General features: G+C 38.3%; 1 protein-coding gene across 3 annotated transcripts in view; it reads right to left on the reverse strand.

Moving 5' to 3' along the window:
* Arap2 (ArfGAP with RhoGAP domain, ankyrin repeat and PH domain 2) overlaps positions 1-18,999 on the reverse strand; it is a 160,097-nt gene that overhangs the window by 58,594 nt on the left and 82,504 nt on the right. For all 3 annotated transcript variants that reach the window (XM_029545277.1, XM_021211156.2, XM_029545276.1), the window contains exons 12-19: positions 15,132-15,217; positions 14,293-14,475; positions 13,700-13,874; positions 13,135-13,269; positions 8,690-8,834; positions 7,677-7,779; positions 6,826-7,024; positions 6,549-6,612 (exon numbers count right to left, since the gene is read on the reverse strand). In XM_029545277.1, coding sequence (XP_029401137.1) covers positions 6,549-6,612; positions 6,826-7,024; positions 7,677-7,779; positions 8,690-8,834; positions 13,135-13,269; positions 13,700-13,874; positions 14,293-14,475; positions 15,132-15,217 — 1,090 coding nt within the window. The remainder of the gene's footprint in view (positions 1-6,548; positions 6,613-6,825; positions 7,025-7,676; positions 7,780-8,689; positions 8,835-13,134; positions 13,270-13,699; positions 13,875-14,292; positions 14,476-15,131; positions 15,218-18,999) is intronic.

Here is an 18,999-nt window from a genome sequence, read left to right on the forward strand (position 1 = left end):
TCTGCCTCTGCCTCTGCCTCTGCCTCTGCCTCTGCCTCTGCCTCTGCCTCTGCCTCTGCCTCTGCCTCTGCCTCTGCCTCTGCCTCATGTCTGGGATTAAAGGTATGTACCAAAACTGCCAGGCTTTTTCCCCCTTCATAAGCTGATTGGAGGAACAAAATTTTCTAACTTGAGGGGCTGGGTCAAGGGTTTGAGATAAGGATTGGTTAGAACCTATATATATCCTATATATAACTGAAACTCCAACTCACAAAGTTCTTGCCTTAGACTCTAAGTGCTAGGGTAACAAAGGTGAGCCACCATGCCCATATGTAAGTTTCTAAATTTGAAAAGATATTAAAGATTTTATTTTTCAACTATAGTTCTAAGATTTGCAATTATGTTTCAATTATCATTCTAATATTTATAATTTTTATTGAGTTTATTTACCATGCTCATCTACAAATAAACTACTGAATAGAACATGTGAACATGATTGCCTAGTTCATGCATCTGTATCATTCAATTGTATCTTAACTGCTGAAGTTCTTATATAAAATTCCATCTTATTTTAAAGAGTAGAATGGCTCACAGTAAAATTTCTTCTCACCTTTGCCATTGATAATATGTATTTGCTCTCTTTGCTTCTACAGAGTTTATTGGTTTTATTAATATATTTTCCATTTCAGTACTATGGATCAAGCACATGGCTGTGAGCATGTTAGGCAATTGCTATACCTTTTGAGATAGATTCTCTGCCCAGGAATCGAGACTTGTACTGAATATATCTTTTCAAATGCTATGTTTTTAAGCTCAACTAGACTCAGGAAGCTGAGGATGAGAATAGCAGTTCAAGACTGGACTATGCTACACTGAAACGTCACTTCCAAAACTGAATTCAATCTGTTTTTTCCCCTCAAACATATTTCTAATTGAGTGTATGTTTTCTTTGACATCTCAGAATATATTTATAATACTAAAAAAAATCACCTTTATAGTCTTTGCTAATTACATTATCTCTTATATTAGTTTGCTATGTCTATGAACTGGCTATTGTTTTTTTTTTAATATCACTCACAATTATGATTAATTTTACCTGAAGGTTAAGCACTATGAATACTGAGTTTTTTTTAAGTGAGATTATAAAGTCTTCCCACAGAGAATATTAATGAAAGTTTTCACATCAGTCTTGTTCAACCCAGAGAACTGGAACATCTGTGAAGCTACAAGCTTTTGAGGATCTATTTTCAGCTTAAAGTAAAAGCTGTGCATCCTTTAGCTCAGCTGAATTAGGCACTATACTCAGCGACTGTTCTTTGTGGATTCTTACTACATGTCCTGCATAGATAACCCATAATTCCAACCAAGGGGGATAAGAGTTTGAACATGTTCTACTACTATATACTGTGCACCTCAATGGTTATTTGATTGGTGACATTCCAGGAAGTGTTTTTGCCTAACCTCTTAGATGTCCACACTGCAAATTAAGTCCCAAGGAAAGAATACCCTTTTCTTTGACACTGATGTGAATCCAGGCTCATGGGATTCCTCTCTTGGAAATCCGCCATATTGTGCCTGTGTTTCCCGTTATGCCGTAAGTGTTGGAGAAATCCAAGACCACCTAAAACTCTCTGCAATCACATTCCAGAAACACCAACTGTTACAAAATCTGAAAACAGCTCCTTCCCCTATTCTATGGAGATTTCTAGTTATTTAAAGAAGAACAGCATGTGCCACATGCTTGCTGCCATGATGCCAGAATCAGGTGTCTAGCACACTGCATTTAGCACTGTAGCATCTCCATTTAGAGACTTCTCCCTTATCCTTTATGTAAGAAATTGGAACACAGAGATAGAATTTTAGTAAAAACAAAAGCTAATTATTAAGAGACTATGCAGATGCAGAGGTGGCAACAACAAGAATAATGAATGAGGAAACATTATTATAAATAGATTATTTCTTCTGAAGCCAAGAGCTCAGTAAACAGCCTCAAGCCACGTGATTCCTCAAAGATGATAAAGCTAGTTTCCCACCCTCATCTCTCACACTATCAGACAAACACTTGTACGTGCAATGTGAGAGAAAACTTTGTTACAAGTCTGCTCAAAGCTTTGCTGGTATTTCACCAACTGCAAAATGCATCCCCACATCCTCACATTTAACAATATCTTTTAAAAATGTTCTTTTAAGAATGCTCTCTGCATTTGTGAAAAGGTCCTGAAAATCTTATGAATTAATTTAAATGGAAATGCGATATGCCATCTGCCTATCTTGCCAAGCCACTGGCACCGATTTTGTGTGCAGGTCCTCAAGGTTAAGTTCTACTTGGGTTGCATCTGTTCCTATTCTACACAAGATCTCTCTATGACCCACAGTGTCTAACTCTTCACAACCTTGCTCTCTCAGATCACTCACTGTGTTTCTACTAGAAGTCAAGATTTTGTAAAACATACTTTTCCTTTGGAGGGGAGATTATCCTGCTCATATGCCATGGAAAGACAGCCTCATTTCTTTCTCCAATTTTTCTCAACTATGCATTGATTAATATATGTATTAATTTATTTATGCTTTATGAGATAGGATCTCACTCTGTAGCCCAGTCTGGCCCCAAATTTACTACAATCCTCCTTCATCAGCCTTTCAAGTATTGAGAGTATAGCCATGAACCATTGTACCCAGAATTTCTCTATAACCTTATATGCTAGTATATGGAGAATGTTTCTGAATGAAAGCAAATTGTTGAAACAAATACAACGTACATTTAAAATCCATCTTTTTAGAACAACTTCTTTATTCACCTAAATTTTCTTTACCATGAAATCAAGTAAATGTATAATAGAATAGTCCAATGTTTTAATAAGAAAAAAAATCTGTATATATGGTGAAAGGAAAAGAACCTGTTTTTTTTTTTTTTTTTCTGGGCAAAATTCAGATAAACTCATTGCTCAGAATTCAATCACAAATTTTGCAAAATCAGTGAAGCTGATACTGTGGGCAATGGGCTACTGTTTAATTAGCAATTACATGCACAATTTAGAAACCACTTTAAGATAATTTAGCCTCAGGAGGATCACTAACATAACCTCTCCCATAAAGCACAATTCCGGGGGGGGGGGAGGGAGGGAACGAAGACCATACAGAATAACTTAATAGGAAATAAGGACCTTTAAATTTAGGGTAGTAATCTCCCAAATTGAACAAAGCACTCAGTTCCAAAATCGTGGAAAATATCGACATGGTGTTTCTTCCCTGGTGTTAGGTTCATTATGTCTGGGATTTGCAGTTAAAACTGAAATGCAGTCAGCCTTGGGAGCTATCAAGCGCAATGTGCTTCCTCATAGGTCAGCCAGGAGACCGAAAACAAAAACGCACACTAAACATTGCCTTCACTCCTGTGCTGATAACACAGCTGAGTTAGCTCCTTTGTTTAATATAACCAAAGGCACTCGGCAAAGGCTCAGTGATAGGTGACTTTGACAAGTGTGCATGCAGCTTTGGAACAAAAAGACAGCAAAGAAAGTGCCTTATTTGGAAGACATGAACGGAGAGTGTGAGGTAGAGAAGCACAGACAGTTTCTAATTTTCAGAAAAGGAATTGCAGTCTACTGAGTATGTCAGGCGAGTGGAGATAGCATTGACTGTCTAGGAAAACGCCCTCTGACCTCTGGGTCTCTACATGCACTAACATAAAACCTAGCACAAAAATAAACTATGTTTATTTTTTCATACAAAGTAATTCCAACAAGACACTGCAAAGGACATAGAATCTATGTCCCAGTAACAGCATCAGCTAGCACACCAGAAACCCTTAAGTGTGATCACAAAAGGTTTATTTTCCAAAATAGTAATTTTTAAAGAACACAAAGAATACACATTAAAGGGAGGCCATCTGGTATACCTTCTGCTTAGAGCTTTTTAGAGCAAACTTGCTCTGTGTGTGGAAAATATTATTGCGATATTCCTCTCTCTAAACACACTCGCACTATGCATATAGAGAAAATTATTAGGAAGACTAAACTGTATACTTAAATAGGGACATAAGCTGTGGGTGATTATCAATTTATGAAGTTTTTCAGTTCGGGAAATTCTTTTCCCACCTTGCTGTTAAGACCTTAATTTATAAAATGCCTCTACCCAGACTGCTTGTGGGCAAGTCTATAGGACATTTTCTTAATTGATGATTAGTGTGGGAGGGTACAGCCCATTGTGGGTGGTGCCACCTCCTGTGCAGGTGGTCCTGGGATGTATAATACAACAGGACCAAGCAAGCCTTGGGGAATAAGACAGTAATCAATGCTTCTCCTTGGTCTCTGCTTCAGTTTCAGCCTGCAGGTTTTTGCTCTGTATTTCCTCAACCCATAGAATATGACGTGAGAGGTGCAAGATGAAATAAACCTCCTCCAACAAAGAATAAAAAAACAACACATAGTGGATATATGCACTTCAACTAAGGATATACATGACCAAAGAATACAAGAAATTAACTCATTAGGATTATTTATGACTAATGTCTGTGTTTGAAGTTGCTAGTAACAAAAACCCCTAAAGGTTAAGACTCACAGCTGGTTGGCTCCTCAGACCCTGGCTTATTCATGCTATCACTATACACCATCAAGTTCAGTAACTGGACGTTGTTTTATTTCCAAAGCAATGATTTTATCAGGTATCCAAACTCTACTTTAGCTTACAGCCATTACTGACCAGAGGTCTAACAGACCAAAGGAGATGGAAAAATGCACTATGTGATGAAATTCTCTTATTCCGGCACAGCATTGAAACAGCTTTTCAATAGCCATGCCCATAATTAACAAGCCAAAGTGGGACAGTCGAGTGAATGCACACTCTTCCTGCTGTCACCCAGACTAAAAGCCCAGGACTCACCTTCATGTCCAGCTCACAAAGCAACCTCCTGATATTAGGGCGAGTGGCCTCACTCAATGTCCCACATCATTCTTCAGCTTGTGCCTTTCAACTTTTAATGCCTCCCTTTTCTGGTCTCTTTTCATCCTTATATGAACCCAGACCATCATAAAAGAACCTGGGCTCACATTGCCTTCCTAGAGCAAGTATCCTACCTCTCTGATCCTATTTTCTTCCAGACATCATCTCACTTGAGGACAAATGCATGTGCTCTGTGGTAAATGCAGTCATTCTTCAAGGGTCTGTGTTTAGTACATTCCCAAGGGGAGTCAAGGAAAATGAATCAGCTATGCATGTGTCAGCACAGTTTTCTTCTCTAATTCTTCCATATTTATTTTCATCTTGCTATCTAACACACGTCTCCATGTTACTTGTTCTCCAAATGAGATCTTCATCAATTATTCCAACTACACTAAAGCACTATGTTTATTTGGTATGTATTGTTACCTCAAAAATAATGTCATCATTAGGATAACTCAAAACTCTGGAGTTGTCCTTTAGTAGAACAAACGATCTGTTTTACCATCATATCAGTCTTCCTTGATATACCCAACCACTTGTTAACACTTAGATCTTCAGATAACCAATCTCTGACTTGACTCTGTGACAAAACGCTAACTGAACACTAAAGTTGACCCCTGTCGCCTAGAGTCCTTCCTCAGGAGTCAGAACTGAAGATTTCTTTAAAAACATAAGTGAAAATTCCACTTTCCAGCTTGGGTCATTTACCATCGTGCTTATGATAAAAATGATTTCTTTATACTATGACATGCAAGATGCTATAGGATCTGGCCCTTGGCATATGTATGAAATAATTTCATCCCATTATCACACTCATTCAATCTCTCGCCTCCATGAGCTACAGAACCCCTTTAGCATGTAAGCTCAGTCTTTTAACAGGGTCTTCAGCTATCAGTGCCTGCATGTTTAGAACATAGTATCTGACGTACTAAATCATAGGACACATGTATTTCATCCACAACATCTGTGCTCTCACCCTCACTAGCAGAGAATATTGTTTTCATTCCCTCTCAGTCACTGACTATTTTCCTTCCGAGAACTAGTAATTAATGGACAATAAAGCCTATGCTCTTGTTTGTGTGCTTGTTTGCGGGTTCAATTGTTGATTTGTATAATTCCTCCCACTACAGAGCGTACTTTATGAGGGCATGCTTTATTAGGGCAAGGAGCCTGTCTATTTTTGCATCATGTTACCCCCAATAGGCCAAGTCATCTTGATGCACAGTAGATGCTTAATTAATAGTTCTTGAAAAGATTAACTTCAAGAAATCCAGTTCTAGTTATGAGTGACTCACATGCAGAGGCCATTTTTTGTAGTGTAGGCCATCTGTAGACCCTAGAACCACATGCACAATCATCAAAGCCCTATCACATAAGGGAGAATGCCTCAGGTCTGCAGGAGTGTATAAAGATCAATCATGCTACCTTGTCATGAGACATGGAAAATTGTAAGATTTTTTTTTCTGCTATAACCTGTCTATGTGAAAGCCTAAAACAGTTTATATAAATAAGAGTTTCTCAAATTTTAAGATAATGGTTTCTCCCTTAAGAACTTATCCCAAATACCCTATTCCCTAACTTCTGAAAAATAAAACTAAAAATAAAATAAAACAACAAAAAGCACTTACCTCCCTTTTTCTACCAAGAGTAACACATCTACTTTTTCTCCATTTTGAACCATTGTGCTGATTGCTGGAGAGACAAAAGGGTAAATATTTCTTTTTAATGTTAACATATGTATAGATACACAATGAATATAACTTAGTCACAAGTCTGGGGATAAGCCTTCCAAATTCCAGGTGAAGCTGGCAGTCAGGAGGTGTATCCCAACAACAAGCATCAGGGCAGGGTCCTGACTAGGCAGGAGGTGTATCCCAACAACAAGCATCAGGGTGGGGTCCTTACTGAGCTCCTGCAGTCTTCTTAGGTGCATCCTCTCTTCCTGAACTTCTTGCGTTTGAAGGCAAAAACACAAGCTAGACTTGTCCATAGCAAACCAGCCCTTTCTCCACTGGTCCAAGGCATGGCAGTCTTTGTAGAAGAGTTGACCGATCAGATCATAGTCAGCTTCTGTTAAGTTTTCAGCAACAAAGGGAACAAAACGCTGTTAAGACAAATACAGAAAAGTAAGAAAGACAGTGACAACAGGGAAGCCCTTCCCTAGCTACGGATAGAGGGAAACTGGAAAAATTATCTTCGTTTTCTAAAGACTCCAAAGTGGGACAAAATCAATATAATTAGTTTAAAAAGCCATGAGACTTAAGGCAAATAGGTCAAGTATATTTTCAAGCAGCAACAGCATAGGCCTTGCCTTCATGGTATGTATACGAAATGGGAAATGTTCTTTCTTGGTTCGTGAAATCTTTTAGAAGTTTAGCTTCTGAGCTTCCATTCAGTGTGTGCTCCCTTCGCACGGCTGGCTGAGTCTGCTCCTTTCCTCCTGTACACGGGTAAGTAACGTACCCACGAGAAGGCACAGGAGAAAAAAAATGTCTTTACAACATGAAGACGGCCTTAATCATCAAAAGTAGCGAATTAGCTTGCAAGAATAATTTTTGCTAATGTGACACATAGATTTCGTGTCTGTTTCAGGCTCTAGAAAATCTGCTTTTAACCTCTTTTGATGGCCATCTTTGAAATTACAAAAAACTTTCATCCTAGAATTGTAGGTAAAGTGTTCACAGAGCTTTGAACCTCAACTATAGATCACAAGTTAAAGATCTTTCCTGGACTTACCAGATATAAAATTTAAATACCTTGGCTATTGTCTCTGTCCATTTTCTTTGAATCTGAGATGTTTCAGCTCCAAACAAAAAGACACGTTCTGAAGGTAAGTAGATTTCAAAGACAAAGATGGGCCTACAGCAAGTACAAATAAAAAGACCCACCACACAGAATAAATAAATGTGATTTAAAAATTTTAAAGTTAAAAGAAAAGCAAATTAAATAATAAATTTATGTAACATTAACAAATATTGAACAGAAAAACAGCATCTTCAACTATGACTCTCAAGTAAAATATCCTAGTTTGTATATAATAAATAATAATAATAATAGAGTTCATGTAATTAAATATAAATATCATTAAAAATCTCTCTTATCATAAAATTACTAAAATCTTTGTTCCTGAAACTATTTTTATGCTCATGTTTATACTTTTCCATTAATTATACTAAAAAACAAACAGTAAGATATTTTAGATTGGCATCCTTCAGGCTGTTTCTGAAAATACCTCAGATATTCAGAGAAGTTTTTAAATAAGTAAAAGGCATTATATAAATGATTCTTAATCTTTTAATTTCAACATTTTCCGACCATCAAAGTACCTAAATAGTCTTAAAACTTAACTTTGAATGTGCTCTTTAATATCTCTGAGGGTTGTAGATATAGCTCAGTGGGAGAGTGTTCACTTGAAGAATTTGATATTGTGTTTGTTTTAATATGAGCCAATAATTACAGAGCCTTCTCTTCTCTCATCTGTTTTATTATATGATGCCCTTTAAACAAATATATGAGTTTTGCTTTAACCCACTACTTAAACACAGAAACAAAAGTACTTCAGTGGTCAAAAATGGACTGCTACTCTCTGAAGTACTTCTTAGAGAATTTCCTGTGGAGATTTCAAATAAAATCAACTATCTTGAAGAGACATAGAACCCTTTCACAGAGAGCAAGGGAAGACAATGAAAGATAACTAGATCCTCATTACCTGCTACAGTGACTACCAACCCCTCTCATCTCCCAGAGAGCTGTTCAAGGGTGGACCTACCCAGTATTCAGATAGAAGTCCTCCTTATGGACAGCCAGGCAGATAACTTCGCTGATATTAATGGTACCATTAGGTGTGGTGCATCTGTCATTTTCATAGTAACTCAAGAAGCCACCTTCCAAAACACACCATTTTTTATTTGTGTCTAAGAATTTAAAACAAAGAAAACAGAAAACAGAGTTATAATATCAAACTTTTTAAAACATCATGACTGTATTCAAATAAAGAAATTGACAAATTCCTTATTTAAGATAAAGAGCATCGAACTACCTACCTTATAAGACACAAAGCTGATACACTTTTGCTTTCAAAAACATTGTCATCTAACTGTAAAGAACATACCAGAGGAAAATGAATATGACATTGATGACCATAGGAGGAGGCCGATTCATGAACTAAAAAGCTCCAAAGCAACTCTGGAACCGTAGAGATTGAGGTCTGCACAGAACACGACGAGGAGAACTAACACAGAACAAAAACCCAAGACCATTGATTCAGGAGGATGGAAAAGGAGTGTTCAGAGTCTGCAGTGCAGTCCACAGCGTCCTATTTGGGAGTTTTCAAGTTCTTATTATACGGGAATTAGCACATCATGGATAGAAAGCAAATCAGACCACAATCACCTGGCACAGTAAAGTTTTGTTGGTACACAGTGATATTTATTTATTTATTTATTTATTTATTTATTTATTGGATTGCCTGTGGCTCATTTGCCATTACAAGGAGGCTCTATTTTCTTCAGAAATATGGGCTCAAAGAGAGTCAGTCCTGTAGTTTTATCATGTGCATAATATCATATGCTTTACAAATGGGTCAGAGGTCTGACGACTAGGTACTGATCCTGTCTTTGAGTATCTAAAAATAACAAAGACGTGACAGGAAATCTTGACATTCCTGTTGATTTGAGAAGCAATGGAAAAACAAGTGAAATTGCAGTTGTCAATAAGCCCAGGGAACCACTCTCTGCTACCAAAGGTATACTATTAAAGCAGTTTTTGCAAGATATCCACCAAAATGATAGCAAGGCCACTTAATGGGCAATTCTCAGGCCTTGGGTGATTAACAGAGGAGTTAGTATATGAGGGGAAAGTGAAAGAGAGTTTATTAATTTCTCTTTATTCGTGATGTTTGGGACAAGGAAGACAAATATTCGTGTAGTATTTATCTAAACCCTATATGTAATCCCACAGGCAATGTACTTCAGCATTCCACGAGTGATGTGGATGTTCTAATTTAGAACTGGGGTTGTCAAATGAAATCCAAGGGGCAAAGCACCAAAACTAAGAGGGTGACAGGCATCCACAAAGTCCTGGGTAAGCCTCCCAAACCTCCTCCTCTCAGTCTTGATCATGTGCACATACCATGCAAGTTCTACAAACTATGTATGTATGAATCAACTGAGCCTGCAGAGTGACATCGGTCTGTGCCGAAAGCACTGTCTTGTACCCTTTTCATAGGCACAGGTCCCATGAGTGGCCATGATATAAGAGGAGGAGAATCCAAACAGACAATTTCTGGAGCTACCCTTTAACCACTGAGTAAAATACCTATATTCTTATTGCACAATTAGACAGTATAATCACTTTTAAAGTGTCACAGTAAAGAAGTCCCATATTCTAAGACATGTGTGCACAATAAATCTGAGGATGTTAAGGCAATGCTCTTACTTTCCGAAGCCATGAAGTCATTTTGTACATTTCCTAAATTGATGGTATTCAGCTTCCACTTATGATAGGAATACACATCAGTAAATTTTTTCATTTAAATAAACATCCTTTTGGTCTTAGAAAAAATAATTTTAAGTAAACAACTGAGGTTTTGCCCAGAATAGAAATAAATCCCTTGTTAACATATGATATTAAATAGAAACAGAATGAAAATAGGAGTCTCTAGTCAACCCTCTCCAGCACTTTCTGTTTAGAAAGCAAGGGCTGCACAAAGTAATCAAAGCCAGCTACCAAGGGAAACACAGGGCTGAGGAGGGGGAATGGAAAACAAAACCAGGATGCTATTATTCAGCTCTGCGCAGAGGTTTAACAAGGGCTATCAATCTTTCTTTTCATGAACACTAAACCGAGAAAAGAAAAAGCAAAATACAGATCTGTCTTCATAAGGGAGAGCTACACGGACTTGAGATGGGAAAAGCAGAACTGACAATGCCCAGCCTTGTGACTTAGAAGGATGTGTGCATTTCATTCCCAGACGCCTGTCTACGATTTTAATCACTGTGTTTTCTGCCCTGTGCTGACAAGGGCTGCTGGAGCAGTACTGTCCAGAGCTTGCCTTTGAGAGGCAAAGGTGACAGCCACACTTTAATCTCTACATCTTTCCAAACAGTTCATTTTTCCTTCTATAAAGCTGGCATTCAACAACAGAAGGCACTGCCAGATCTTGAGAGGGCCAAGAATCAGACCCAGAAAGACAGGCTTCTTTAGAGTTTAGCTTGTGCTTCTTGGGGTAGCTCTTTCTTGACAAAATATGCTTTGTGCTGGCAACTGTATCTTGTAATTTGCAAGGTTCCCCATTTCTGTGTGGGAGTAGGGATATGCATAACAAGATTCTCATTGTCTGTCTGAAACTCAGAAATTACTAAGCCCTAAATATCATGTTTTCCAATGGAGATATGAAGTTCAGGTTATAATTAAGTGTTGTAGAAAATTTATGCATTCTTCTGAGATTTTATTCACTTTTTAAAATCTTAGTTGATTACTTATAATTCATACTCTAGTCAAACCACTGGCTTATGATCCAATCATATATACAATCAAAGACTACTAACAAGTTACTTAGATATTTTTAAGCTGCTAGTTTCTTAATGGTATAGTCATTCATTCAACAGATATTTATTGTGCGGTAACTACATGTTAGCACTGATTTGGGTGCCAAATATTTGATGAGTCTGAACAAAACTGAGAAAGCATCAGTGAGTCTTCACTCCTCAGGAAGGAGTAAACAAAGAAATGAAGTGGTAGCTTTCTTGGACTTCATAAGTTCCATGCTGGGACTACACAGCATCCTCAGAAGATGGTCTTCTGGTGCAGAGAATATTTGGGTAGTGTGATTAAAAGGCCTTGCTATGTGGCAATGAAATGACCCTGGAAAAAATGGAATAGAATCAAACTGGAAATATGATGTCTATGTAGGACAAGATTAAAGAAGACAGCCTTTCCAGAAACACATGAAGCTATGGGGCCAGGCATAGGAGTTTATAAGGAATGCCCTGAAGAGTGCAGATCCTAAACACGGGTACTGGGGAAGGTAAACAGTGGCATCCTGTTCTCTGCCCTTGAGTAGTGGGTGAACAGGATCTGATTACTATTCTGAAAGTAATTAAGTCTGGTTCTTCGTAAAAAGTTTACAAGGAAGCTACAGTAAATGTTAAGTGGACAAAAAGGTGGAACCACAGCATAGGTAGAGCCAGTCTGGTGTCAGCAGATTCAGTGTTGAGTGTAAACCTATAAAACATGCTGACAAGTAGGACAGAAAAAGACAAAGAATACTTGCCAGGAGATTATTTTTAAATGCAATCATTTCTAGGGCCCTATGTAAGTAAACCTTAGGTCTCTGAAATTGCTTTTAGAAAAATATTCCAAATGGAAAAAAAAAAAGGCTCTAGAATATTCAAGAAATCGGGAAAGGTATTGGCAAGTACTTTGTTTTTGTTATTATGCAAAAATTTTAGTAATTGTTTGATTTGATTTATGGGTTACTCTTGCAAACCTTTTGTAAAACTTGTCAATTATTACTCCTTAGGGCAAGTAAAAGAAAACAATGAAAAACATTGCATTGTTGACGGGAAAAAGCAGCCGCATAAGTATAGAGTAGAAAATGGCATCCTTTCCCTCTATGCCATCAGATTGCTGTCAAGAAGAAAGGCCTACAACACAGTCAGGATTGAGTTACTGAACTGCTCCTTCCTTTTTCCCTTGAAGTACAGTACAGCAGCTTGGTCTAGACTCTATGTGGCTCCCAATTACTGAGCACAAAGTCCTTAAAGCAGAGCTGACAGCATCGAATTCTTTTCTCAGAAAAATCTAATGATGCCCAGTTTAACCTTAACTTACGGAATTATGCAAATTTAATAAAATAAAACTTAAGCAATAAACTTATCAATAAATATGAAATTAAGTGTTCCAAACATCTGAAAAAAATTTTAGTGTAGACTCAATTTCTCCCAAATTTAGAAATTTACATTTGCGATTGTTTTGGATTGGGCACATTCAATTGGTAATGGCTATGAAAGTATTCCCAAATCTAAACAACAACAACAACAACAACAATAAAAAAAAAATATGTGAAATCGGAAACAATTCTGGTTTGAAGCATTTCTGATTTGGGATAATTACATTAGAAAGAGTTTACAGTTAAGTAATTAGTGCAGATGAACAAACGCCAGGGAAAAAGCTTTGTACAGAAACGTGATCTAAGAGGAGCAGGAAGGATACCTTCAAGGAGCTTCTTCTCTGTGGAGACTCTAGAGGCCGAGGCAGCAGCCTGATACAAGAAGTCGCAGAGGAAGGAGGACTGGGCAGCATCCTGACTTGACCCTCCCTCAGAATGAGCATCATACTGAGGGAAATCTAGAAAGGTGAAAGTGAACTTTTACACTCGCATCCAAAACATAATAAGGTTCCCCTTTCTTTAGGAATGTGTGATCAAGTTTTAAATTAGAAGACAAATAGGTCCCGATTTATGATCAAATACATACAGAGATTTATTTCACTTTGAGTAAAATTTGCAAAGAAGCGCACACTTAAGCCATAGTTATTATTCAAATATGAAAATCGGATTTAATTTTGGAAGAAACGATAATGTGGAATTAACTATTTTAATCTTCCATTTATAAGATTAAAGGACTATAAAAGATATACATCCTACACTTCTTTTCTTCTATGAGGCAGCACTTTACTGATTTCATATTTTTCTTGGTTGAAGATTAGTATATTTGTGTCTCATTTTTTTCCAGAGGTATATCTGAAGACTGCAGTTAGTACAGGGTGACAGACAGACCTGAGAACTTGTTATGGTAGAGAAATTCCATCTGCAGACTCTGCCCAGCCTTCTTGGCCAGCAGGTAGGGGGTACTGTGCAGAGGGTCTCCTGTCGCACACATGACATCTGCTCCACTGAACAGCAGGGCCATTGTTTCCAGCACATCCGGCTTCACTACTGCAGCACACAGAGCCTGTGCATTCAAAGAACATTAGTGGGAAGTGAATGTGAGTCCAGCTCTTAAAAGAAATGCAAGTCTGACATTGTGTGCACAAAACATGCGTTCCTTCTCTCCTACACCAATAACATCTTTGGCTTTAACTAGCAGTGGGTAACAAAGGACCACCCTGCACCAGTTTAAGTTATAAGTCACGGCCTCCAAGTCTTAGTTCACTGTCTTAGTTGAACGATGTTCTCCTTCTGAACCTTCCAATCCACCATAGATGCTCTGGAAGGCTTGGTGTGATAATATTCTATAATGGGTGGTGCTGAGAAATTCAAAACACTTCGAACGTCATAATAAAGTATCCACTAAATGATCTACGCTGAGAGTGCTGACATATACTGATATATAACATTTAAATCCAGATACAGTACTATATTTTATTTACCTTATTTAACTCTTCTTTGGTCAGAGATGCTAAAAGAGTCTTTCTGAATTTTCCTTCTTTGTATTTCTGGGTAATAAAGTTTTTTCTCTTTTCCACTGGCGAATCCATCTGTAATTCTTCATCTTTTTGAAGGTTACCAGCCCAAAAGTCATTTGCTCTCTTGTTTCCAATGACAATAAATAGCTGGAATGGAAAAGAAAAAAAAAGGTACAACTTCATTAATGTACTTGAACCTTCAAAATAATTCCAATTCTAAACTAAACCCCCAATTCAATATAAAATAAAGAAGAAAGCATGAAATCCTGAACTCTCAAGGCAACTGAAGAGACATGAGACACTTATTTCTAACGCAACATCATCTGAGAAACCAACCACAGGCCACATAAAAACGCAATGAAAGTCGCATGACTCTTCAAACTCAGGCTGAGACAAATTCACTTAAATGGTTGCGCAAGTCTATCTCAAAAAGAGAAAGCAGAACAGGAGAGGAAATGGAGACATGAGACAGTGACACAGACCCGATGGGCTAATAATGACCAGGCTCAGCCCAGACAGAGAATACTGAATTTTATTCACTTTGTTCATTCCCTTGTCTAATACTGTTCCATAAGGGTTAAAAAAAAAAACTGAGTTCTCACTTTTGTCAGAGTCGTCACATTTTTATATACTGAGTATCATTAAATTTCTATGTAGTCTTTATTTTAAAAATAACTATCTAATTGAGGAAGCTATATGCTATTTTCATGCCAAAGTGAGAATGCCATCTAAGAACACCTTTAAAAAAGTAACTGCCTGTCTTATCCAGTCTACGTTCACTGTGCCCAATGGACAGGTCTTACCTCAATGAGCTCATTGCTCCAAATACTGGCATCCATTTTCAGACTTCTAACTTTAGAGTCTTTTGGTCCCAATGATCTATGTTGCCCTGAAGGGAGAGATAATTATATTTCCATTTTAATTTGAATGTGAATTTATTTTACTTTATTTTTTAAATGTGCATAGCAGGACTGGGAATATAGCTCAAAGGTAAAACCCTATGTTCAAATCCTCACAGCCCCTTCCTTCCCCAACCCTGCACACTTATATGTGTAGGAGATGGATGGAGGGATAATCCAGTCAATAAAGAACTTAATTTGCATGTAAAGACCTAAAATCCATCTCCCCAAACCACATAATAACAGCTAGGTCTCAGGGTATGCGCTTACAATCCTAGCACTGGGGGGGACAGAGGATTCATCCTTTTGGCCTGGTAGTTAGCCAGCCTAGACTACTAGAAAATTTCTAGGTTAGTGAGGAAAATTTTCTCACAAAATTAACTAGCTAACAAACTAAGTGACTACCATACCAATCCCAGTACTCACTATTCTAAAGGCCAAAAACACTAAAAGTGTTTATGATTATACAAAAACAGCATAAATTAAAATGTGGCAATATTTGTTACAATCATGTACTACCATAAAACTATATTTTAAAAATAATATACATGTATGCATGTTATATATGTGTGCGTGTTTGCATGCATATGCATGTGTATAATCTGTATATGATCACCAAATCTTTTTTCCTCCCTGGCTATATAGGAATATATTTAGGCCTTTAGACCTGTGAATAGTATTCTACTCCTGAGCTATATTTTATAAAAATGAAAACCTTTATGGTCAGTTAAATCTCATTCATGTACACGCAGGTATCAATACTGGACAATCTGATACTGACAATAATAATAAAAATGAGCAGAAAGATCTGAGGTGGACTTCCTATCCTACTTCCTGCTTCCCCTGAAGAATGGAAGAAAAGAACTGTATCATCATCAAGTGCACATTGTAAATCAACTTTCACTCATAACAGATACACAATACATGTCAAAATAAGCTGAAATTTAAACCATCTATATAAGAACTTGCATTGATCCTAAAGCTACTTTGCATAGGAGCAGTAAAGATTCTTGACTGTGTACTATACTACATCAGAAGCTCTTTTCTTCCTTTACTGAGGAGGTAAAAATAATTTAAGGGCACAAAGCCCCATAGCATGAACTCACATTGCTATATACTTTTAATTATGACCTAAAGACAACATTGGACACCTGTGAGTTACAGACAGATGAGCCAAAGCAGCCTATGAAAGAACAGAGAAGCTCGAACCAGAGAAATGGCTCAGCAGCAACGAGAACTGACTGCTCTTCCAAAAAACTAGGGTTCAATTCCCAGAACCCATAGGGTGGCTCACAACCATCAATAAATCTAGTTTCAAAGGAGCCTATGCCCTTTTCTAGCCTCCATGAGCAGCAATAATACACATGGTCATAGACATACATGCAGAAAAAATAAATACCAATACTGATAAAATAAAAATGCAAACATAGAATATGTGCTCTGAAGAGGACAGGACAGAAATAGAAATGCCAGTGAGAGCCAGGCAGTGGTGGCACACGCCTTTAATCCCAGCACTTGGGAGGCAGAGACAAGCAGATTTCTGAGTTCGAGTCCAGCCTGGATTACAGAGTGAGTTCCAGGACAGCCTGGGCTATACAGAGAAACCCTGTCTCGAAAAACCAAAAAAAGAAAGAAAAAAAGAAAGAAAGAAAGAAAGAAAGAAAGAAAGAAAGGAAGGAAGGAAGAAAGAAAGGAAGGAAGGAAGAAAGAGAGAGAAAGAAATGCCAGTGTCTCTCATTTTAGGTTTGAGTGTACGTTAGGCAATAAAACTTCTCACCAATGTAGGACAGAGACAAAAATAGGCAGACGTATACTTGACTGCACCAAGGATCTACTTCTGAGGTGGGAATTTTCAAGGATTTTTGGAAGAACTAATCTGAGATTCTCATAGGGAGTGAAAATCACCTTTAAAAAATGAGTGCTGAATACAAGTGATAAATCACATTGATACAAAAAAAAAAATAAGACTTGAAAACAGAGCCTAAGGCACACATGTACTTTAGCAGCATGAAGTGATGAAGTCATAAAAGGATGGACGGCACCTTCTAAGGCAGCAAGACAGCAGATTACATGATTATTGAAGTTGAGGAGACCAACACCAAAGAGAGACATATGATCTCCAGTTCTCAAATAGTATAAAGAAGACAAACAATGTAAGAATAGATCAAATGGGGCTGGAAAGATGGCTCAGAGATTAAGAGCACTGGCTGTTTTTCCAGAGGTCCTGAGTTCAATTCCCGGCAACCACACAGTGGTTCATAATGATCTATACTGAGATATACAGGCATACATGCAAGCAGAATGCTGTATAAATAATAAATAAATGCAAAATGGCAATTTGCAACTGACAAGGGAGGGGGTAGGGAGTACCTCCAGGAAGAGATGGAGACCTGGGATAGGCAAGGCACCCAAGAATCAATGAGGGTATCCTCAGCTGTGACTCACAGCACTGGGTTATGGAGCCTCGGAGGCTACCTCCTTGTGGCCAGGCAGAAACCCTGGTGAAACAATAGGTACACAAATCCACCCACAAAACTTTCAACTCAAAACTTATCCTGTCTGTAACAAATTTTGAGATTAGGGATGGAGCAGAGACTGAGGTCAACCAATAACCAGCCCAACCAGAGACCCATCCCATGGGCAAGCACCAATCCCTGACACTATTAATGATACTCTGTTATACTTGCAGGCAGGAGTCTAGCATGGTTGTCCTCTGAGAGGGTCCACCCACCAACTGGCTCAGACAGATGCAGAACATAAAGCCAAACAGTTGATGAGGCTTGGGGACTTTTATAGAACAGGAGGAAGGATTGTGGCCTGAAGGGGATAGGAACTCTACAGGAAGACTAACAGAATCATCAATTAACCTGGATCCTTTGAATTCGCAGAGGCTGAACCACCAACCAAAGAATATACATGGAGGAGACCTAGGCCTCCCCACATAGACTGTAGCAGAAGTACAACTTGGTCTTCATGTGGGTCCTGAATAATTGGACCTGAGACTATCTTGAAAGCTGTTGCCTATATGTGCGATATGTTCTTCTAGCTGAGCTGCATGGTCTGGCCTCAGTGGGAGAGAAAGTGCCTAGCCTCACAGAGACTTGAAGTACCAGGGAGAAACCTAGGTGGCCACCACCCACTCAGAAAAGAAGGGAAGGGGTGAGGGAAGAGTAGTGGGGGGGGGGATGACTAGGAACAGGGTAGTGATTTGCATGCAAAGTGAATAAATAAAAAAAATTTAAAAATTAATCTTTCCTAAGCATATAATAGGAGGAAGATTTTAAAAATGTTTTTACAAAATTTAAATAATTAGGTTTCTAACTGAAAACCTGAACGGAGCTCCAGAAAGTGCAAGATGGGGCAGTGGGGGCAGAGGTGGGGTGGGGTGGTAAGACTAGGAGATAGAAATTAGCTACGGTTCTCCAAGTTCTCTCTAAATGTTACAAGATATTTCAGTGAAACAGGGTCCACTTCTCTCCACTCTCTTAGATATGGACTAGGGCTCATAGATACCCTGAGATGACAGAGAGCCAGGTATAAGGTCACAAGAAGAAATGCATTTATGGCACTTGTTAACATTTTGTCTAAGCTCCACCCCAGTTACCTGGCAACAGCAAGGTAGGCTTGCTCCACTATAAAAGAGGCTGCTTGCCCCTTCCTCCTTCTCTTGTTCTCTTGTCTTCTTGCTCCTGCTCTGTCCCTTTCCCCCTCTCCCCATCCCCTTACCCCTCTCTCTCTACTTGCTAGTGGCTGGCCTCTCCTCCTCCTCCTC

This window comes from Mus pahari, chromosome 13, assembly GCF_900095145.1.
Source record: "Mus pahari chromosome 13, PAHARI_EIJ_v1.1, whole genome shotgun sequence".
Classification (NCBI taxonomy): Eukaryota; Metazoa; Chordata; class Mammalia; order Rodentia; family Muridae; genus Mus; species Mus pahari.